The sequence below is a fragment of the Muscardinus avellanarius genome (assembly GCF_963383645.1).
Source record: "Muscardinus avellanarius genome assembly, chromosome: 15".
NCBI classification, from domain to species: Eukaryota; Metazoa; Chordata; class Mammalia; order Rodentia; family Gliridae; genus Muscardinus; species Muscardinus avellanarius.
Window position 1 is genome coordinate 30838199 of NC_137801.1, and position 24210 is coordinate 30862408.

Below are 24210 nucleotides of genomic sequence, written 5' to 3' on the forward strand. Positions count from 1 at the left end.
GGGTCAGAAGACTGGTTATAAAAATACTCTGTATCGCCGGGCGTGGTGGCGCACGCGGAGATAGGAGGATCGCGCAAGTTCAAAGCCAGCCGTGCTGGCTTAAGAGACCCTGTTTCCAAATAAAAAGTATAAAATAGGTCTGGGAGTGTAGCCCAGAGGTAGAAGGGTTTCCAGGAACCCCAGTACCACCAAAAAAAAAAAAAAAAAAAAAAATATTCTGTGTCCAGAAATCTTTGTTTCAGGTCATCCCACTATGTCACTCTGTGGCCTAGTGCTTTACTCTAAGCTCTAACTTTCCCTCTTTCTGATGGTGTCATAACAGTTACAACCTCTATTTCTAGCTTTGTAATAAACTTAAAGTCTTCAGCAAGAGTCCGTACTAGTGTATATCTATCCTAAGTCTGGACAAGGACCCACGGCTACAGGAAGTTTCCGGAAGCCTGACAGAGGTTCCCGGGAACAGTTCCCCCCAAACCATAAAGTTTAAACCGTAACATCAATGTCTCAGATGCAACTCTTCCAGGATGCAGGCCATGTCCTTTGCCCATCTGTCTGGGGGTCTCCCCTCTACTCATTCTAATCCCTAACAGGCTTGGCTGTCTCCTTGGAATGTTACCACTAAGGCCCTGCTCAGTAGAAAGTGATCCCATCCCTCTACACTGATGATTTTCTGTTCTTAGTCACCGCCTTAATTTAGCACAGTTATCTTTTCTTCAAAGTGTTTGTTATAATGGGCCAAAAAAAGAACTTAAGATGAAACACTGATGGACTCAACAGCCATTTAAAAAAATAAGTTCTGATTACCTTTGAAGTCTGCCTCCCCACCACATCATCTCCCTCCCTCCTCTGAGATATCCCTTATCCAGAACTAAATATTTCCTGTTTGCTTCCTTCCCCTTATAGTTTTATCTCATTTCTGGAGATTTCTAAACAAAATTATTTAGTTTTCCATGTTCTGGAACTTTATATAAATGAAATCACTATGTATATATTTTCTAAAACCTACTCTGTTAACTTAACATGATGTTCCTGAGAGAGATATTGTGTTTGGTCATTGCATTTGGCTGTAATTTATTCATTTTCAAAAGTAGATACGACTTTAATATGTAAATATAATTTTTAATTCATTCCCCATTTGATGGGCATTATGGTTGTTTCCAGTTTGGCTCTTATGAACGGAGTTACTATGAATATTCTTGTAAGCACTTATTCAAGAATGGAACTGATGGTTTTGAAGGTATATCCTGCTACCTACTTTACTAGAAATACCAAATTGATTTCCAAAGTGATCATAGGTCATTTTTCTTTGTATGGATACCATCTTTCTCCATAAAAATAGGGCAGCAGCTGTAGTTCGGAGGTCGCATGCCCCTGGGTTCCATCCCCAGACCCCCACACAAAAAAAGAAAGATTTTTTTTTAGGTTAAAAAAATAAAAACCCATCTTCAAATGCAGTTTAAAAAAAACATTAAGGGAAGAAAATAACAATAAAAAGTAATAACTGTCAACATCCCAAGTGGATTTCAGATAATCAAAGGAAATCTGAGTATCAGAAGCAGATACTTTCTCCAAAGGGGCCTAATATGTATTTCTTTCCCTTATCTCTCTGGCTCTCTTCCACTCATCCAAGGTCTTCTGTATTTCAGATGCGTCTGGACGCTCCTTGGGTTTCCTTGAGAGTAATTTCTGTAGAAGACTTTTCTGTAATCATAGTTAAGGGTCAATACCAAAAAACATAATGTTGGAATACTTAATTCTGATTACTTTCAAGTGCTTACCTCTTTGTTGTCAAATACATCAGGGAAGATGCCATTCCTTAGATCTCTGAAAATCTGAAAATCAAATATGCTTATTTGTTAGGAAATTACTTACTTGGGAGGAAGAACAAACTTAGGATGCACTAAAGGTTGAGGATACCCTAAATTTAAGAGATTTCCAGATATTTCTTTTTTTATATAGTAGAATAGAACCCAGGGGGATTCCACCTCTCAGTTACAACCCCATCCCTTTTTATTTTGAAAAATGGTCTAAGTTACAGAGGACCTCACTAAGTTGCTGAAGGTGGCCTTGAACCTGTGATACTCTCATCTCAGCCTCCAAGCACGCCCAGCTTCATTATCCCTTTTTACAGAGAAGGCTGTTGACTCCAGGCAGGTTCCTTTTATGAGCTTCCGACTAGCATAGCCAGTTGTCCACGGCACCTAGTGGTCCTCTGCCGTCCCTTCTTCTATTTAGCCACAACCTATCTTTCAAGCCCCATCAACCACACTTCTTGGTAACTTACATCCTCCAGTAAAATGACAAGGCCTGCTATTCCAAATATACTCTGTGCATTCCTATCATAGCTTGTCTACTTTCAATTTTGAGCTCTTAGAAACACCCAGCCCTTTAGAGTCCAGCTCCAGGCCTTCAAGAAACCTAAATCCCTACAGCTAAAAAGAGCTGCTTCCACCATCTGTATGGCTTCCCCTGAAACACTCAGAGCATTCTTTCATCTTATCTTTTCTCTTAGAAAATGAACTCTTCCAGCCCGGCATGGTGGCTCACGCTTGTAATCCCAGCATTCGGGAGGCTGAGACTGGAGGATCGTGGTTCACGGACAGCCTCAGCTACTTAGTGAGGCCCTCTGCAACTCAGTGAGACCCTGTCTCAAAATAAAAAAATAAAAAATAGGGCAGGGGGTGTAGCTTGGAGGTCAAATGCCCCTGGGTTCCATCCCCAGACCCACAAAAAAAAAAAAAAGAAAGAACTCTTCCAGAACATGGCTTGCCTATCTTTCTTACCATCTTTGTACCCATCTTTATTAGTACAGTGTCTTCCTTAAAGTAGGGATCAATGAAATGTTTCCGACTGACTCAAATAGGAAACTTAGGAGAAGTATTCATCTTCCAAAGAAGGCCAAAGTTTTTGGTCTATAACAAAATGGTGGTTAAAACCTGAAACAGGCTGGGCGTGGTGGCGCACGCTTATAATCCCCGCGCTTGGGAGGCGGAGACAGGAGGATCGTGCAGGTTCAAAGCCAGCCTCGCTGGCTTAAAAGACCTTGTTTCCAAATAAAACTATAAAAATAGGTCTGGCAGTGTATCCTGGATAGCCTGGAGGTAGAAGAGCTTCCACAAACCCCAGTACCATCAGAAAAAAAAAAAAAAAACTTTAAACAGAAAAAATATTTATTAATTTACAATCAGTACTACTGTGCTCAAGGCCACCCTAACAAGGGGCTAAAGCCATCATCTGTAATCTTAATACTTGGGAGGCTGAGACAGGAAGATTGATGGTTTGAGGTCAGCTTCAGCAATGTAGTGAGACAGACCCTCTGCAACTTAGTGAGACCCTGTTTCAAAATAAAATAGGGCTAGGGATATAGCTCAGAGGTAAAATGTCTCTAGCTTTAATTCCCAGTAACACCAAAACAAAATAAGATGACAGCCAATAGTTTTTGTTGCTGACTTCTTTCTTTGAGATTATTTACCTCAAGTATTTCCTGCTCAGTGGGACATATGTAGAGAAGTTCAGCAAGAATTAGCCCCAAAGCAAAGATGTCCACTTCCTTTCCGTAGTCTTCTGAATACACCTGGAGAGATCAAAGTGCATTTGCCTGTGTTATTCACCTGATACAAATACCTCTGCCTTCTGGGGCCAAAAAGTTAATTGATCATATACTTTCATATCACACAAAACATCTTTTTAAGGCCGGGCGTGGTGGCGCATGCTTGTAATCCCCACGCTTGGGAAGCGGAGACAGGAGGATCGCGCAGGTTCGAAGTCAGCAGCGCTGGCTGACGAGACCCTTTTTCCAAATAAAAATATAAAAATCGGTCTGGGAGTGTAACCCAGAGGTAGAAGGGTTTCCAGGAACCCCAATACCACCAAAAAACCCCCCATCTTTTTGGTGGTACTGGGGTTCTTGGAAGCCCTTCTACCTCCAGGGTACACTCCCACGGGCTACACTCCCAGACCTATTTTATACTTTTTTATGTGGAAACAGGGTCTCTTAAGCCAGCACATCTGGCTTCGAACCTGTGTGATCCTCCTGTTTCCGCCTCCCAAGCACGGGGATTACAAGCGTGCGCCACCACGCCCGGCTAAACCCATCTTTTATTTGCAAGGTTTGTGGCGTCTAGTTACCCAGGTTCAGTAGCAGAACCGCCTGTGTAAATCAGCCACTAATACGGGAATCATCTCAACTGTAAAACAGGGCTAATACAATTCCTTAAGAGTCTGGTTATGGGGTTCAATGAGATGCAGCGGGCAAAGCATTTAAAACTGTGCCTAGTAACTTGCATGCACATGGTGTAATATTACATAAGTAATCATAGGGAAGAATACTACTCAGCCATGGAAGGAATTGGTTGCGGCTACAAGCACCAACTAAAGGTTCCCACAGATATTGCTTTGAGTGGAGAAATTAAATGCAAATGAGTATATGCTGTCTGATAACATTCATATAAGTTTCAAGAACAGGAGAAACCAAAGCGTGGTGATAGAAAGAGGAGCCCTGGAAGCAGCTGCAGCTGGTCAGAATTGTCAGCAGTCCGTCCCTCCTGCACAGACCCCAGCTACGACGGGCAGCACGGGCAGCCGAGCTCAACATGCCCTCCGGAGATCCAAAGCGGCTCTCAACAACACTCTTCTTCTCATACCTACCTCCTTTCTTCTCTCCATCCCCTTTCTCTTTTCCTTTCTTTGTCTTGTATTAAACTCATGTCACATCACTATACTAAATACTCTACATAGGTTCCTGGAATTCTATTACATATCACTGTCCTAATACAGAGTCACTATCTCGTATCTCTACTATATACTGCCTCACCAAACGCATACTCTTGCCCTGTTCAATCCTATCTGTGGCTTTACCCTATTCTTGCATTTACAACTTTAATACTTTCCTCCTCACTCAACCTTCACCACTGAATACAACACAACTTGCCCTTTTATATACCAGTTGACGCCTACAGATTGAAGGAAATCTATCAAAAGCAACAAAGATACAAACTTAAGAAACTTGAAATCATGAGAAGGAAGAATAACAAGAAAGTCATGAGCTCCCACAACCCCACAATAACAGAACCCAACAACACAGAATTGCAGATATCTCCAGAACATCTCAGAAATTGAACAGGAGAAACGATACAGGATTTAAAAAAAAAAAAAAAAAAAAAAAAAATTGGAGAAAAGACGAGTGTAATGGCACACGCTTGTAATCCCAGCATTTGGGAGGCTGAGACCGAGGATCGCGGTTTGCCGACAGCCTCAGCTATTTAGTGAGGCCCTTTGCAACTCAGTGAGACCCTGTTTCAAAATAAAGAATATAAAATAGGGCAGGGGGTGTAGCTTGGAGGTCCCTGGGTTTCATCCCCAGACCCCCCACACACACAAAAAGAATTTAGAGAGAACCTGAAAGAGATAAAGGCTGCAATCACTGAAGTGAATGCATCAATACAAACTATAAACAGTAGATTAGACCACATGGAGAATAGAACCATGCAGGTGGTATCACAATACCTGACTTCAACTATACCACAAAGCCATAGTAGTAAAAACAGCATGGCACTGGCATAAAAACAGACACAGAGACCGGTGTGCAAGAAGAAAAGACTTAGAAACAAATCGGAACACTTACAGACAATTGATTTTTACAAAGGGGCCAAAAATATACAGTGGGAAAAAAAGATCGCCTCTTCCACAAATGGCTATCAAGGGCCATTTGTTATCATAGCACACCCTGATAAAAGCTAACTAACTGACAAGGACTTGGATAAGTGGGACAGACATACCACAGTTCTGGAGAAGCCTCAGGTATATAAACATGTCAATTCTCAACCAAACCTTCCAGTTTAATGCAGTCGCTAATGAACCATCAATATCAGTTACAGAACATGATAATTTGATTCTGGAGTTCATTCAGAGTCATAATGTGAATCACCAGGGACATTTCTTTGTGTCTGTGGCACCGGGAACTGAACCCAGGGGCACTCTACCTGTGAGCTACACCACCAAACTGATTTTGTTTATTTAAATTTGGAAACAGGGTCTCACTAAGTTGTGGAGCGCCTAAAGTTGCTGAAACTGGCTGCAAACCTGTGATCCTCCTGTCTCAGCCTCCCCAGCACTGGGATTCCAGGCATGTGCCATTGCACCTGGCCACCGGGAACATTTTAAAATTGAAGAATAATGAACAGGGAGGTTTTCTGTTCAAATACTAAAATCTATTTTATAATACTTCAATAATTAAAACAGTACAATGGCCGGGCATGGTGGCGCATACTTGTAATCCCCGCGCTTGGGAGGCTGAGACAGGAGGATCGCGCAGGTTCAAAGCCAGCCGTGCATGCTGGCTTAGGAGACCCTGTTTCCAAATAAAAAAAATGTAAAAATAGGTCTGGGAGTGTAGCCTGGAGGTAGAAGGGCTTCCAGGAACCCCAGTACCACCAAAAATATATAAATAAAATAAAATAAAATAAAATAAAAAGCTGTGGCAAATATAAAATTGATCACTTTAGCCACTTTTGTGTGAAGAGTTCAGAGTGCGTAAGTACCTTTACAATATTCAGTAACCATTAGCATTGTGTATTTCCAGAACATTTCACGATCCCAAACAGAAACTACCTAGTAAACAATGAACTTCCAGAAGTTAATCTTCCTGCTTAACCTCTACTCTGTTTTCTTTCACCATGAATTTTCATTAATATATGATTTTAAATCACGAATTATTTGATATGTGAAAATGGGGAAATCGCCTATTCACATGGGGGAAATCAAGTTATGTCCCTTTCAAATACATATACAAAAACTCACACAAGTTGGACCAAAACATTAGCAAAAATGAATTTTTTTTTTTTGCAGTACTAGAGGTAGAACCCAGGGGCACTCTACCTCTGAGCTACACCCTCAGCCCTATTTTTTATTCTTCATTTTGAAACAGGGTCTAACTGAGTTCCAAAGGGCCTCACTAAGTAGCTGAGACTGGCCGCGAACTGCAATCCTCCTGTCTTGGCTCCCAAATGCTGGGATTACAAGCATGCCCCACCATACCCAGCTTAAATGCAAAGTATTTTCATAATCTTGTAGTATGAATGACCTCCAAAATAAAAATTGAGAAACCCAGCTGCCATAAAATAATACTGATAAATATAACTTCTTCTGGGCAACAAACAGCATTACAGACAAAAATAACAAGGGGAACAGATTGTGTGTGTGTGTGTGTGTGTGTGTGTGTGTGTGTGTGTGTTTTGGTTTGTTTTTTTGTGGTACTGGGGATTGAACCCAGGGGCATTCTACCTCCAAGATACACTCTTAGCTTGATTCTTTCCTTCCTTCCTTCCTTCCTTCCCTCCCTCTTTTCTTTCTTTCTTTCTTTCTTTCTTTCTTTCTTTCTTTCTTTCTTTCTTTCTTTCTTTCTTCTTTCTGTGGTACTGGAGGTGGAACCCAGGGGCTTTCTACCTCCAGGCTATACTCCCAGACCTATTTTCTATTTTATTTGGAAATGGGGTCTCACTAAGTTACTGAGAGCCCCACTAAGTAGCTGAGGCTGGCTTCAAACCTGTGCGATCCTCCTGTCTCAGCCTCCCAAGCACGGGGATTACAAGCGTGCGCCACCATGCCCGGCTTATTATTTATTTTGAAACAGGGTCTCACTAAGTTGCAGGGGGCCTCGCTAAGTAGCTGAGGTTGGCCGCAAACCCAGATCCTTCTGTCTCAACCTCCCAAGTACTGAGATTACAAGTGTGCAGCTGGGAAGAAATTTTTATTTAGGTTATTTATACAGAATCAGTACCCAAATGTATACAGATACCTTGCAAATGCTTTAGAAAAATACAGCCTAATTTTGAAAATGGGGTAAAATATGAACAGAAAATTTGCAGGAAAATTGTAAGCAAATATATGAAAACAGGGCATACTTTATGAAAAATGTAAAAAATGCAAACACAATTAGCAAGACACTTCTCATTCATCACACTGGCCAAAGAGAAGGTTGCTGCTACCCTAGTGTGATTGAGAGTATGAGAAAGCAGGATTCTCAGATACTTTGCTGAGCGATCATCATTAAAAATCTCCTTTTAAATGACCATTTGGCAGCATATGTCATGTTTGAAATGCACTTACTCCATTCAATCATTTCATTTCAGGGAATCTATCCCAAGTCATCAAAGCAACACAATTGGCCCTTTGTATCTAGAGGTTCTGCAGCTGTAGATTCAACCAACTGAGGATTAATTTGGGGGGAAAATCACTGTATTGAATGTGCAAAAATTCTTTCCTACTGGTTAGGCATTATTTCTTGACCAACAAAGTATAACAACTCTGTATGTGGCATTTTTATCATATCCCGTATTATCGCAATCTAAAGAGGATTTAAAGTATACGGCAGGATGTTTGTAGGTTGTATGCAAAATTTATACCATTCACAGAAGAGATTTTGGAATCCATGGGTATGGGGAAAGAAGTGCCCAGGAACCAATTCCCACGGATAATGAGGGAAAAACTTTAAAGTGTATTTGTCCTTGGACCCAGATATAAGATATAGCATGTCTGTAAATGTACAAAGTTGAAAACAATATAAATAACCTTCAATAAGGAAACTACTAAATAAACTCTAATATCTCTATACTTTAGAATCTAATATATTTGTTTTAAAGAGATTAATAGATTTATACCGACATGAAAAGATAAAGATCATAGTAAGCTACGCATGGTGTTGCATTCCTATAATCTCAGAACTTGGGAGGCTGAGACAGGAAAATCACAGGTTCAGGGCTAGCCTTGGCAACTTAGCAAGACCCTGTTTAAAAATTAAAAAATAAAGGGGGGGGGGTGCCTGGGAGAATGCCCTTGACCAAATAAATAAATAACAAAAAGGAAAAGAGCTGGGGGTATAGCTCTGTGATAGAACATCCCTGGGTTCAACCTCTAGTAACACATGGACACACACTCACACACACACACACACACACAAATTATGTATACTGTTAAGTAAAAAAAATCAAATCACAGAGTAACACTGTAATATTCTTGTAAAATGTATGCATGCAGATGTTTATGTAAAAAGTATGTGTGTATGTCTTTGTATATATATATATATATATATATATATATATATATTTTTTTTTTTTTTTTTTTTTTTTTTTTTTTTTTTTGGTGGTACTGGGGTTCCTGGAAGCCCTTCTACCTACGGGCTACACTCCCAGACCTATTTTTACATTTTTTTATTTGGAAACAGGGTCTCCTAAGCCAGCGCGCGCGGCTGGCTTCGAACCTGCGCGATCCTCCTGTCTCTGCCTCCCAAGCGCGGGGATTACAAGCGTGCGCCACCACGCCCGGCGTCTTTGTATATTTTTATAACTCACGGAAAGCATAAAGAACACACTGGTGAAATGAATAGAAGTGGAGAGGAAAACGAGGGGGAATTTTCAATTCTTTTTCCATTTATTTCTGCAGTATTTTAATGTTATAAAAAGGGCCTAGTATTTTTATAATTTAAGACAATTAGAGAAACAAGCTATAGAGAGACCGATGGGAAAGGGGCTTACCTGTTCTGGACTCATATAGCGCGTGGTTCCCCTGTCCTTTGTTCTCAGTCCATTATTTTTCAGGGATGTTACAAGTCCAAAGTCTCCAATCTTTATATGTTTTTCATCTACTAAAAATATATTACCGGGCTATGGAAAAAACAATATTTAGCTTAGATGTACCAGTCTATTTTTTACACATATGACTTATTATTACTAGAGATATTTTATGAGATAATACCATCATTGTTAGAGAAGATCCACATTATTACATCAGGGGTGATTTTTTTTTTTTGGCCAGGTAAAACTCAGAATATCATTTTTTCAGTACTGGGGACTAAACCTAGGGCATTCTACCTCTGAGCTACACCGCAGCCCTATTTTATTTATTTTATTTTGGAAGAGGGTCTGACTAAATTGCTGAGGGCCTCGCTAAGTTTCTGAGGCTGGTTGAATCTGCAATCCACCTGTCTCAGTCTTCCAAATTACAGGTGTGTACCATCATCCTCTGTAGCATACAAATATTATGCTGGAAAACAACGTAAATTCACTAGATATGCAGGATTTATTTGAGAAGTTTTTTGTTTGTTTGTTTTTGCGATACTCTGGCTAGAGCCCAGGGGCATTCTACCTCCAAGGTACACTTCCAGTCCTATTTTTTAGTCTTTTTATTGTTTTTTGAAATGGGGTCTCACTGAGTTGCGAAGGGCCTCGCTAAGGAGTTGAGGCTGTCTGCGAACCGTGATCCTCCCATCTCAGCCTCACGAATGCTGGGATTACAAGCGTGCGCCACCAGGCCCGGCTAATTCTTTCTTTCTTTTTTTTATTGTTGCATTGTAACTATACATTATAGTGAGATTCAAAGTGACCATTAATAATATGCAAACAACATCTCTTGCTGTGTTTCCTTCTGCACCCCACCCCACGGCACCCCTCCTCCCCGCCCAGTGAGATTACTAGTGACACTTTCACCTGAATGTAACATCATCTGGACTGCTTTCTTTCTCAAGACTTTTCCTCTCCCTCCCCAAGTCCCCTTTCACTATTCTAATAGTCTCTTTCCTCGTTTTCATGAAGTCTCCCTTATTTCCTGTTTTTTTCTAGCTTTTACTATACGCACCAACTTGACAGGCTATTATCATATGTGTAAATCATCTTAGCAATGGATACCCTTATATTTACTTGTACAACATTTACCTTTACGCAGGCAGCACAAATCAGGGGCCTTGATATCACAGGCTTTAAAATGCCAGCTAAAGGATGGGAGGACTTTAAGCCAATAGTACTGGTGGCTTGGGGCACAGATTCCTCCAAAGATCTGATCAGCTTTCAAGTAAAAGGTAGGTTCGCTTTGCAGGGGTCCAGGATGGATCCTGGACTGCAAAATGGACATGACCAAGATATCTTGTTTAATACATTCTATTATATTAGTCTGGCATGTTGGCACATACTTGTAATCCCAGTATTTGGGAGGCTGAGACAGTAGAAGTGCAGGTTTGCGGCCAACCTCAGTTACTTAGTGCGGCCCTCAGAAACTTAGTGCGACCCTGCTTCGAAACAAAAAATAAAAGAGGGCCGGGCATGTGGCTTGGAGGTAGGATGCTCCTGGGTTCAACTATCTGCATATATATTCCAATATTCTAATCGTGTATCCCCCAAAAATGGAAGTTAGAGAGTTACTCATCTGCTTGAAGAAATGTCACAAATATGAAGTCAGGATCTGATGGAGATCAAAGCAGATGCCCCTAAGACCCCTTCCAATTTTGACATCCTCTGAGTGGGTCCACTCCTAAGGAAACTGCAGAATTTCTCTGGAAAGGCTTCCTTTATGTCAGATTTTTCCAGGCCTCTGACAGCTTCTTAACAAACACACCTCCTCTACCTTGAAAGCACACTAAGCTAGCTGGAAGCTGATAAAACCCAATATTTTTTGTTTTGTTTTGATTTGTTTTGTTTTTGGTGATACTGGGGTTCCTGGAAACCCTTCTACCTCCGGGCTACACTCCCAGACCTATTTTTATATTTTTTTAAATTTGGAAACAGCAACATGAGGTCCTGTGCAACTTGGTGAGACTCTGTTTCAAAATAAACAATAAAATAGGACTGTGTGTGTAGCTCAGAGGTAGAACAAACACCCTTGGGTGGTTCAATCCTCAGTACCAAAAAAAAAAGGTATTGACCAATTTTCTAAAGACTATGAAAACAGGAAGTTGTTGATGAAGAAATTAATATTTTGCGGGCCGGGCGTGGTGGCGCACGTTTGTAATCCCCGCGCTTGGGAGGCAGAGACAGGAGGATCGCGCAGGTTCGAAGCCAGCTGTCCTGGCTTAGGAGACCCTGTTTCCAAAAATAAAATAGGTCTGGGAGTGTAGTCCGGAGATAGACGGGCTTCCAGGAACCCCAGTACCACCAAAAAAAAAAAAAAAAGAAATTAATATTTTGCTGTTCTTGCAAAGGCGGGGACTTTCAACACAGTGTCGGGCCCTACACACACACACATACAACTTGTGGAATAGCACTTAGGAGCGGATTTAGTGAAAAAGCTGCAAGGAATGACACCAAGAGCTCAGGGAAGGCTGTAGAGAAGCTTCTTAGAAGCCAGGCTGAGAAGCCCCAGGCAGAAAGTAGCAATAAGGTCAGAATTCAATTCACAGACTGGAATTTAATGGCAGTAATCCAGGTGGGAGGCTGAAGATGTGTGCATGGTGGGTGCGGAGAAAATATGTTTCTGTGTTATACTCAAGCTACAATGTAGGAAACAAAACTAATCTGACTTGGAGAAATAGAAGGTTGAATGGATAATGCTATTTAAGTATCTAATCTGAATGAGACTAGTAAAATTATCTGATCACTTTTTATAGTTAATTGAAAAGAAAGACAATAATGCCACATTTTGTTTAATCAGTTTTAGTACAGAGTATAAAAAAGGGTATGTTTGGCTTAGTGATTGACTTTGATATGTTTGTGAATGTGTATCATGTACATGAGGGAGAAGAAGGGAGAGGGAGGGAATGGGGTAGGAATTGGGGAAGGGCCAATCAAGTGATGTGCCCACGTATGCCTCTACCATCTTGTATTTCATTAAGATTTATGACTAACGCTGGGCATGGTGGCGCACGGTTGTAATCCTTGCATTTGGGAGGCAGAGACAGGAAGATTGCACGGGTTCGAAGCCAGCCTTGCTGGCTTTAAGAGACCCTGTTTCCAAATAAATATAAAATAGGTCTGGGTGTATAGACTGGAGGTAGAAGGGTTCCATTCCCAGTACCACCAAAAAAAAAAAAAAAAAAAGATTTATGACTCAAATACACCAATAAAAAAATTTTAAAAAGGGCAGAAACTTTACTTCTTATTTTTTAGTGCTGAGGATTGATCCCGGGAACATACTACCTCTGAGATACACCCCTAGCCTTTATTTTTATTTTTTATTTTTTTACTTTTTGTTTTGTTTTGTTTTTGTTTGGGTGGTACTGGGGTTCCTGGAAGCCCTTCTACCTCCAGGCTACGCTCCCAGACCCATTTTATATTTTTTTAATTTGGAAACAGGGTCTCTTAAGGCAGCACAGCTGGCTTCAAACCTGCGCGATCCTCATGTCTCCACCTCCCAAGCGCGGGGATTACAAGCGTGCGCCACCACGCCCGGCTTATTCTTTATTTTGAAACAGGGTCTCACTAAATTGCTGAGGGAGTCTGTAAATTGTTGAGGCTGGTCTTGACCCTGTGATCCTCCTGTTTAAGCCTTCCAAGTACTAGGATTACAGGCATGTATCACTACACCTGGCTTCCCATGCAGTTCTTTAAACAAGTTTTTAAAACAAGGAAGAACAGAATGAAAACTGGCCATCCCTAGGCAGAGAGCTTTGTAGAAGCAACATGAGGCTGATGCTCAGGTCAAAGCTGACCAAAGAGGCTGAGCCTTTAGGAAATACCTCTATCAAGAAGCAGCTTTGGCTAGCAAGCCCTCATTCAGAAACGCCTATAGATAAGCCGGGCATGGTGGCACATGCTTGTAATCCCAGCATTTGGGAGACTGAAACAGGAGGATCATGGTTTGAGAACAGCTTCAGCTACTTAGTGAGGCCCTTTGCAACTCAGTGAGACCCTGTTTCAAAATAAATAAAAAATAGGGCTGGGGGTGGAGCTTGGAGGTAGAATGTCCCTAGGTTCCATCCCCAGCACTGCAAAAAAAAAAAAAAAAAAAAGAAGAAGAAGAAAAAGAAACAAAAACAAGAAAGAAACCCCCATATTCCTCACCAGGGCCATGGTCCTGGCTCTTAAGAAAGTGATAAACACTTGGAGAATTAGCATGAGATTGGCTTTATTGGATAAAGATCATTCTCTGGCAAAGCTGCCTATATGCTAGTATTTTGCAAATCAGAACCAAAAACATGCATGCCTTGCTCTCCCATTTTCTATCAGCTGAGATAAAGCAGCGGTATAGCAGAGAGCACTAGAAAAGTTCTCAAAGGTGAAAGAAGGCTTAGTATTAACACCTGATTTCAGAGCAGCTGCAGACAGGCACATCTCCCCCTGAAAACAGACACAAGGAAAGATCACTCCCAGATTCAGGGCACAGTCAGCACAGGACTCAGGAAAGCCAGCAGACAGGTGGGGAAGTGCTGGCCAGTGCTGAGGCTGGCTTTTGAACCTGCAGTCCTGTTTCAGCCTTCCAAGTACTTGGATTACAGGTATGTACCACCATACCCAGCTTAAAGAAGATAAATTTTTAAATTACAAAGTTATAGTGATGATAGCCGGGCTTAGTGAAGCACACTTATAATCCCAGTACTTGGGAAGCTGAGCCAAGAGGATCACAAGCCAGCCTCCGCTGCTTAGTGAGGCTCTCAGCAACTTAGCGAGACCGTTTCCAAATAAAATATTTTTTTAAAAAATAGGTCTGGAAGTGTATCCTGGAGGTAGAAAGCCCCTGGGTTTCATCCCTAGTAACACACACACACACACACACACATGCGCGCGCGCGCGCGCATTTATAGTGATCAACTAAAAAGGTATATTTTACACTTACCTTGAGGTCTCTGTGAATTAAGTCTTTTGAGTGTATATAACGCACTCCTTCTGTTATCTGCTGAAATAATTCCAAAGCCAAAGGTTTGTTTGGCATTTTACCTCTTCTGCTTTCAATCCATTGATACAATGTCCCTTTATCACAGAATTCCATTTGGATAAAAAGGCACTTAGTCTTTGATCTAGATATAAAATTCACAGTATGTTAAAAGTAGTAATAAAAATATTTTTTAACTTAAAAATTATGCCTAAACCGGGTGTGGTGGCGCACGCTTGTAATCCCAGTACTTGGGAGGCTGAGGCAGGAGAATTGCAGTGAGGCCCTCTGCAACTTAGTGAGACCCTGTTTCAAAATAAAGAATAAAAGCTGGGCGTGGTGGCACACACTTGTAATCCCTGCGCTTGGGAGGCTGGGACAAGAGGATCGCGCAGGTTCAAAGCCAACCTCAGCTGGTTTAAGAGAACCTGTTTCCAAATAAAATATAAAATAGGTCTGGGATTGTAGCCTAGAGGTAGAAGGCCCCTGGATTCCATCCCCAGTACCACAAAATAAATAAATAAATAAAATAAAAAATAAAGAATAAAAATAGGTTTGAGAGTAGAATGCCCCTGGGTTCCATCCTCAGTGCCACAAAAAATAATAAATTAATAAAAAAAATTATACCTTATCTTCTTATGAGCCCTCAAACATGGATTAAAGCAAAAATGTAAATGTAATAAATTTGAATCTAAATATAATAAGGCATTTTATTCAAATAATAAATTCACAAGTATATAAAATTTTACTTGTTTAAGTAATTTATAAAATACAAGTCTGCTCATTCTTTTTTTTTTTTTTTTTTTTTGGTGGTACTGGGGTTCCTGGAAGCCCTTCTACCTCCGGACTACACTCCCAGACCTATTTTTACATTTTTATTTGGAAACAGGGTCTCCTAAGCCAGCGCGCGCGGCTGGCTTCGAACCTGCGCGATCCTCCTGTTTCTGCCTCCCAAGCGTGGGGATTACAAGCGTGCGCCATCACACCCGGCCTCTGCTCATTCTTTAATGCTGAAGATCTTTGAAAATCTTTGCTAATAAATAGAAATATGAGAATTTTGTTTGTTTATACTGGAAATTAAATTTAGGAATGTTCTATCTCTGAGCTACAACCCCCATCCCCCCCTTTTTTTTTTTCAGGCCTGGGGATGGAACCCAGAGGCATTTGACCTCCAAGCTACCCCCCCTGCCCTATTTTTTTATTCTTTATTTTGAAACAGGGTCTCACTGAGTTGCGGAGGGCCTCACTAAGTAGCTGAGGTTGTCCGCGAACTGTGATCCTCCAGTCTCAGCCTCCCGAATGCTGGGATTACAAGCGTGCGCCACCACGCCCAGCAACCCCATCCCTTTTTATTTTCTAATTTGAAATGGTCTCACTAAGCTGCTAAAGATCTTGTTCAGTTGCTGAGGTCGGCCTTAACCCTGTGATCCTCCTGTCTCAGCCTCCCAAGTACTGGGATTATAGTTATGCACCAACATGCCTGGTTCAGAAATAGGAATATTAAATTACGAAAAAAAAAATTGCATGATTACGTAAAGTCTTTTTTTTTTTTTTTTTTTTTTTTTGGTGGTACTGGGGTTCCTGGAAGCCCTCCTTCCTCCGGGCTACACTCCCAGACCTATTTTATATTTTTGAAACAGGGTCTCTTACGCCAGCGCGGCTGGCTTCGAACCTGCGCGATCCTCCTGTCTCCGCCTCCCAAGCGCGGGGATTACAAGCGTGCGCCACCACGCCCGGCTACGTAAAGTCATTTTGAAGCATTTTAATTCACTATCAGTCAACTGAACATCTGTTTTATAAAAGCCCCAAAACAGGCACCTAGTAATGAGAAAATGAGTTAGGCATTATCCTTGTCATTGTGGGGATTTTAGTCTAATCGAAGAGAAGTAGAGAGAAAAAAGAAAAATTAAAAGAACAGCACAGGATAGGAACTCTGAGAGAAATGCCAACTAATTACTTGCCGTGAGCTATAAGGTCTGGGACCTATTTTGCTAACAAAAATGTTTTCTTCTGAACTAAGACGGCCCCAGTATTAATCCCGATTCTCTGAACACATGTGCGTTAAAAAAAAAAAAATAGGAAGAATAGCCACCAAGAATCTGCCTAAAGCTGTAGAAATCCTCTTTGCTGAAAGTCAGTACTTCCTGAGACAGAGGATAAAGTTCTCAATCACAAGAGGTGGCTATGGGGCTGGAGGTAGAGGGTGGTCAATGAAGAGGTCCCCAATGGCCTCAAGGCTTCAGGGAGAGGGCTGCCCCCTGAGAAAGGCTCGGTGACCTACAAGGGCAACAGCCAGCTCTTTAGCCTCTCCAGTCCTTCAGTGTCTTAACTCAAACACAACATGCACAGTTCAAGTAGGGCGCCCATCACAGCACAGGGTCCCAACAGCACTCCCGCTGCCCGGGCTCTCACCGTGCCAGTGTGACTGCACTGCACCAGTCGGGGCCTCAGCGAGGGACAGAGTGTGGGCAGCTGAGTGGGGACCTGGATACAGCATTTATTTGTCATCACTGTCTTCACAGTGCTGCATTTACAGCCCGTACCTGAGTCAGGACGCATGAGCAAGGCTACCCATTAATCAGTGGAGTCAGGAAAGCGAAACCTGGGTATTTGTCATGGTTACCCTGGACGATCATTGGTGGGAGGGGGGAAGGGAAGACAGGGGCTGGGAGGGGGGCACCAAGTATAGTTTAAATGTATACCATTTATGTTCAATAAAAAATTAAAAAATTATAAATAATTTTAAAAAATGAAATATTGGATGTTAAAAAAAAAGAAAATAACTGAGAACACAAGAAAATGTTTTTCAAAGCAAGGAAAACACTGCTCACCGTCTTCTGGCCTGCAGAAGGAGAGTCAACAGTGTCTATCAGAGGTGGTGGTGACTATTAAATGTATTTGAGAAGGAAAGGTCTCATCCAGTAAACCCCACACGGCAAACGGCAGCTTCATTCCATCCTGCTATGGCGCTGAGAATTTCCTTTTACCTACCTCAGACTGTTCTCAGAATCATAATAAAGATCTATTCCTTCCCAACAAGAACAGTAGTGAACAATATTCTTATGCTCCAGTTCTGCCAGCGCTCTGACTTCTCGCTCGGCCTTCCTAGTTAAAGGGACCAGGAACACAAATGCGTCAGTATACATCCCCCATAGCCACAAACTTCACAAGTGACAGGTGACAGCGGTCCACACTCCCGTCAAATAGTCACTGGGACCTCACAGTATGTTTTAGAATGGGAGAACTCAAAGGAAATAAGTGAACAGATGGAAAAAGACATAGCTGTTCTCACTCTCAGCATAACAGAAAAAGCAGTGAGTTAAGTATCAATTTGCCGGGCTTGGTGGCGCACGCTTGTAATCCCCGCGCTTGGGAGGCGGAGACAGGAGGATCGCGCTGGTTTGGAGCCAGCCTCACTGGCTTAAGAGACCCTGTTTCCAAATAAAATAAAATAAAATAAAATAGGTCCGGGAGTGTAGTCCAGAGAAGGGTTTCCAGGAACCCCAGTACCACCAAAATATAAATAAATAAATAAATATCAGACAATTTAAAACCATGTGTAGTATTCTTTGAAATGCAATGCCAATGATATAACTTTGGGGGAAAGCTCAAGGGGTTGAACCCAGGGGTGCTCTGCCTCTGAGCTATACCCCCAGCTCTATTTTATTTTTTATTTTCAAACAGGGCCTTGCTAAGTTGCTGAGGCCGACCTTGAACCTGCTATCCTCCTGTTACATCCTCCCGAGTCCTGGGGTTAAAGACACCAGGCCAGTCATGATGATGTAACTTCCTTCCTTCCTTCATTTTTTTGTGATACTGGGGATGGTACCCAGAGGCATTCTACCTCCAGGCAACACCTCAGCCCTATTTCATTTATTTTTTGTTTGGAAACGAGGTCTTACTAGGTTGATGAGAATCCCACAACCTGCTGAGGCTGTCTTTGAACCTGCAATTCTCCTGTCTCAACCTTCCAAGAACTAGAATTACAGGCGTGCACCACCACGTCCAGTTATGATGCAACTTTTTAATTTTTTAAATTTTTGTTTATTTATTGCAATACTGGGGATGGAACCAAGGGGCATTGTACCTCCAAGCTACACCTCCAGCCCTATTTTTCAGTCTTTATATTTTTGAAACAGGGTCGCACTGAGTTGCGAAGGGCCTCGCTAAGTAACTGAAGCTGTCTGGTCTTTGCCTCCTGAATGATGGGATTATAAGCATTTGCCACCACACCCGGCCTGATGTAACTTCTAATTGCTAAATCATACATAAATAAAGATAGAAGTCAATGGGTTAGAGTAGAAACACAGCAGATTGCCGTTCCAGAAGAGGAGCTCTAAAGCTCCACCGTGTTACATGGTACATACTGTCCAAACACAGTTCTAGTAAAAGTAAAAGCTTTTACTCATCTAAGGTAAAAGCTAGTTGTTCTTGAGCTGGGCTTGGTGGCGCACACTGGTAATCCCAGCAATCGGGAGGCTGAGACCTGAGGATCACGGTTCACGGACAGCCGCAGCTACTTAGTGAGGCCCTCCGCAACTTGTTTAAAAAAAAAAATTTAAGCCGGGCTTGGTGGCGCACGCTTGTAATCCCCGCGCTTGGGAGGCAGAGACAGGAGGATCGTGCAGGTTCGAAGCCAGCCGCGCGCGCTGGCTTAGGAGACCCTGTTTCCAAATAAAAATGTAAAAATCGGTCTGGGAGTGTAGCCCGGAGGTAGAAGGGCTTCCAGCAACCCCAGTACCACCAAAAAAAAAAAAAATTAGAATAAAAAACAGGGTGGGGGGTGTAGCTCGAAGGGAGAATGCTCCTTGGTTCCATCCTCAGTACTGGGAAAAAAAATAATCTGTCTTTTCTTGGAATCTGAGTTGGTGTTAGTGATTTGTTTAATATAATATATGGGAGTGGCATTCTAGGATTTCCAAGGCTAGGTCAAGCCTTACCACTTCCCCCCGATCTCTTGGACAACTGCCTTTAAAGACACTCCTTGAACCCCAACTTCTAAGTTGTGAGAAGTCTAGGTCACATGAAGGGGCCATGTGGAGGTGGGCTAGTTGACGGTCCCCGTGGCCCTCCAGACCACAGCCAGCATCACCTGCGGGCCATGTTGGCTATCCCGCCTAGTTACGTTTTCAGATGACTTCCACTGCGAATCCTAGAAGACCCCAAGGGACAGTTATCCAGCTGAGCACAGTCCCCATGATAGACAACAGCAGATTGTTTTTTTTTAAGCCACTGCATTTTGGAACAATATTATGTAATAGTAGACAACAAGAACAATTAGCTTTTCCCTTAGATAAGTAAAAGCTTTCACTTTTACTAGAACAACTAGCTTTTACCTTAGATAAGTTACTTCATATCTTTAGTTTCAGTTTTATTTTTGTTTGTTTGTTTTCTGGTACTGGGGATTAAACCCAGGTGTGTTCTACCACTGAGTTATACCCACAGCCCTATTTTATTTTATTATTTTGAAACAGGGTCTCACTAAGTGGCTGGAGGCTTCACTGAGTTGCCGAGGCTGGCCTTGAACCTATGATCCTCCTGTCCCCGCCTCCCCAGCCCTTGGACCACAGGCATGTTCCACCATGCCTGGCTCAGTTCATATCATATCTCACTTATCTGTAAAGTAAGAAAATGAGAAAACTTCAAAGATCATCTTAGGCCAAAAAGATCCAGAGCTTCAGTTTCCAAGACTATCCCCAAAAGATGATCAACTGGATACCTTTTTTTTTTTAAATAGAAATAACCACAGTAAAAGTTAGATCATTTCAGATGAAGCCAAGCTCCTCTGGGTCGAATAAAATGTTTAAGGTGGACCAGAAATAAGTAGATGAAGAAGAGAGAAACAGGTTCAACACAGCTTTTCATTCAAAAAGCTAAAACATTGAATACTTACTTGCTATTATATTTCACACGTTTAATAGCATAAGTCTTGCCATCAATTTTGTGTTTTGCTTTGAAAACTTGGCCAAATCCACCTGCACCAATTGATTCTATTTCTTTAAAATCCGCGGCAAACCTAAAAGATAAAGACCACTGTTACTCTGAGCTTCAGTGTCGACTTCCTTCCCTGAACTCCTTTGAATGTGAATTGACCTATATAACAAATATGACTCTCTCCTTTTGGTTATTTATTAAAATTCTACTTCCGAGTGTGGTGGCACATGCTTGTAATCTCAGTACTTGGGAGGCCGAGACTAGGATCACAGGTTCGAGAACAGCCTCAGCAAGTAGTGAGGCTCTCATTATCCTAGTAAGACCCTGTATAGACTGGCTAGGGGTGTAGCTCAGAGGTAGAATACCTTTGAGTTCAATTCCCAGAAACACACACACACACACACACACACACGCACACGCACACGCACACGCACACGCACACGTGTACACACACATCTACTTCTGCCAGGCATGTGGTGCAGTCTGGAATCCCAGTACTTGGGAGGCTGTCACAGGTTCAAGGCCAGCCTCAGCAACTCAATCAAGCCCCAGCAACTTAGTGAGATCCTGTTTCAAAATAAAAAATAAAATAGGCCTGGGGGTGTAGCTCAAAGGTAGGATGTCCCCTCGGTTTAGTCCGTAGTACCGCAAAAAAGTAATTAAATTAAATTCTACTTCCACAGGCACTCTTGACCCACATAAAGGGGTCTTCTGCTCTTCCCATTCCCATGGCACAGATCACCCCTCGGGGTCACAGCCATCTCCTGCCTGTATGGAGGTCATGATGAAGAATCGGAGTATAAACCTTTAGAAAGGATCTTCCTGTTGTGTTCTGAAGCTACTGCCAGACTAGAGAACACACCTCTGGCGCTGCCTTGGTTTACAATGACCTCACTTTCTTCTCTTTCTCTACACCCACATTCCATCCCCAAGATCTTCTAAATTCTCCAAAACTTGAGCTGGCACCTGCACACTGTCCTCCAGCTCCCAGGACCTCTTTCCCGGGCCACACCTCCATGGTACTCCTGCAGAAGCTGGCCGATCCGACATCCCACCACTGTCTCTCCCGTCCTCCCACTCCTCCAGTCCATGATGAAAACTTAGTCTGTTTATGCCTCTCTTGTTAAGCCTCGAATAGTCTGCCTTTGCATTCAGCAAAAACCACGAGCCCTTCAAGGGCCCACGGGGTGCCCCATGGCACCTGTCCCATGTCCTGTCCAGCCTCTTCCCGAGGCACAGTGGTCTGGCTTACTGTGCTCCAGGCAGTCTCCTCTGCTCCTCAAACACACTCCACTCTCCACCTGCCCCTCCTCTAACTGCTTCTCCCTGTGCCAACACATTCTTCAGGCCTCCCCACAAAGGTGACCTCACCCCAGAAGCTAAATCATTGCATTGTGTTTCCGTTCCCCACCATGCTAATGCTTTTCCTTTAGCGTCCTGACCACGTTTGATAACTACAGACTTTTAATGTAAATGTTTACTTAACATTGGCCACCCTGTCAAAACCACACAAGAGGAAATGATTCTATGTGTAATATATAAATCTGCAAATGGTTCTATGTGTAATCTGTTCTACTGTGAATCCAACCCTCAGCATAGTGCCAGACATATATGAGGCGCTTAATAGTTACTGTATCTTTATTTATTTATTTATTTATTTATTTATTTATTTTTTGGTGGTACTGGGGTTCCTGGAAGCCCTTCTACTCCCAGGCTACACTTCCAGACCTATTTTTACATTTTTATTTGGGAACAGGGTCTCCTAAGCCAGAGCGCGTGGCTGGCTTCGAACCTGCGCGATCCTCCTGTCTCTGCCTCCCAAGCGCAGGGATTACAAGCGTGCGCCACCACGCCCGGCTGTATCTTTATTAAAAAAAAAAAAAAACTTTACTAAATGCCCAACTATTGCAAACAGGACTCCTTCATATTAGCTGTTTAATTTAAACCCAAACACATCCTATATGGAGAAGAGCCCTTTCTTCAAGTGAAATTTGTTATGGATCTGAGAACTACACAACAGATTCAAGGGGCTTTATTCTGCCTTCTATAGGTATTTTTTGTTTCTTTTAAATCACTGGCTTGCAGAAGTATTTTTTGCCTTTTTTTTTTTTTTTTTTGCAGTAGTAGTAGTAGTAGTAGTAGTAGTAGTACTGGGGATTGAAACCAGAGGTATTGTAACTGAGCTATATCCCCAGCCCTGTTTTACTTTTTATTTTGAAACAGGGTCTCAGCAAGTTGCTGAGGCTGGCCTTAAACCTGCAATCTTACTGTCTCAGCCTCCCAAGTACTAGGATTACAAGTGTGTGCCACCACACCTACCTGGGTATTTGTGTTCAATGTCAAGAATGTCCACGAAGGCCGGGCGTGGTGGCGCATGCTTGTAATCCCCGCACTCGGGGGTTGGAGACAGGAGGATCGTGCAGGTTTGAAGCCAGCCATGCTGGCTTAGGAAACCCTGTTTCCAAATAAAAAAGTATAAAATAGGTCTGGGAGTGTAGCCCAGAGATAGAAGGGTTTCCAGGAATCCAGTACCACCAAAAAAAAAAAAAAAAAAAGAAGGCCCATGGTCCATGGAGGTCAGAGAAACTCACATAAGCTTTTGCAGAGATTTATATTTACCACATATCATTTGGATTCATGTAAACCCAAGAGACAATGATCTTTTGTGGACCTAATTGTGCTACAATTATTGTTCAGCTAGAAATATAATTTAATCTTATAGTGGAACATTATGAAGCTTTTGCTGAATGAATACATCATTAAACAGATTCCGTTTCACTGTTCCCTCTTACCTTTCGTCTATAGTAAGCATGTCTTCTTGTGCATCAGAAAAGTCAAATCTAGCTGCCAGATGTCTGAAATAAAGACGAGAATGTGAAATTTCAATCAATCTGACATTTTTTAAAAAACTCTTTGAAAGTAGGTTTCATGCTAGGCATTGGGGTTTTCATATTTTGGGTCAACTATTAGAATAACAGGCTTGCAAGAATTAGCCTTTTTCTTTATAAAACTATACACCATGGTTTTCCTCTCTCCTCCAGTAATTCTGCATTTCTTTCCTGATTCCTCCTTTCACCCAGTGCATTCATTGTTGGCTGCAGGTCCAATGACCTAACACGCAGAACTCATTTCTCTCCATTCGAACACCCAGCTCAGGAGTCATCTGTTGAGCAGGTCCACTGTTAGGATATACTGGCCTCTTGCGTGGTTCCTGCTGCCGCCTCACTCCCATTTATGACCATATTTATGCTTTTGCTCTTCTCTTCAGTTAACAAAACAATTCACCATAATTTCCACAATATTTGGTTTTGGAGTGTGTGTGGGGGGAGGTACTGGGGATTGAGCCCAGGGTGTTCTGCCCTACTTCATTTTTTATTTTGAAAAAGGGACTCACTAAGTTGCTGAGGCTGGCCTCAAACCTGCTATCCTCCTGTCTCAGTCTTCCAAGTACTGAGAGTACAGGTGTGTGCCACTGTGCCCAGTTGGTCTTTCTTTCTTTTCTTTACTTTTTTTTTTTCTTGCAATACTGGGGATTGAAGCCAGGGACATTCTATCTCTGAGCCATTTGTGTGTGTGTTTGTGTGTGTGTAGGTGGGGGGTTACTGGGGTTCCTGGAAGCCCTCCGGGCTACACTCCCAGACCTATTTTATACTTTTTGTTTGGAAACAGGGTCTCTTAAGCCAGCACGGCTGGCTTCGAAGTCTC

The 24210-nt window shown here is 42.2% G+C and overlaps 1 protein-coding gene across 1 annotated transcript in view; it reads right to left on the bottom strand.

Moving 5' to 3' along the window:
* Nucleotides 1-1578: 1578 nt before the first annotated feature.
* The window catches only part of EIF2AK2 (eukaryotic translation initiation factor 2 alpha kinase 2), a gene marked incomplete at both ends in the record, with an annotated part of 31920 nt that continues 9288 nt past the window's right edge, over nt 1579-24210 (bottom strand). Inside the window, 8 exons of the mRNA XM_080711352.1 lie at nt 1579-1701; nt 1779-1832; nt 3473-3574; nt 9531-9659; nt 14536-14716; nt 17563-17676; nt 20465-20587; nt 23298-23360. Coding sequence (XP_080567478.1) covers nt 1579-1701; nt 1779-1832; nt 3473-3574; nt 9531-9659; nt 14536-14716; nt 17563-17676; nt 20465-20587; nt 23298-23360 — 889 coding nt within the window. The remainder of the gene's footprint in view (nt 1702-1778; nt 1833-3472; nt 3575-9530; nt 9660-14535; nt 14717-17562; nt 17677-20464; nt 20588-23297; nt 23361-24210) is intronic.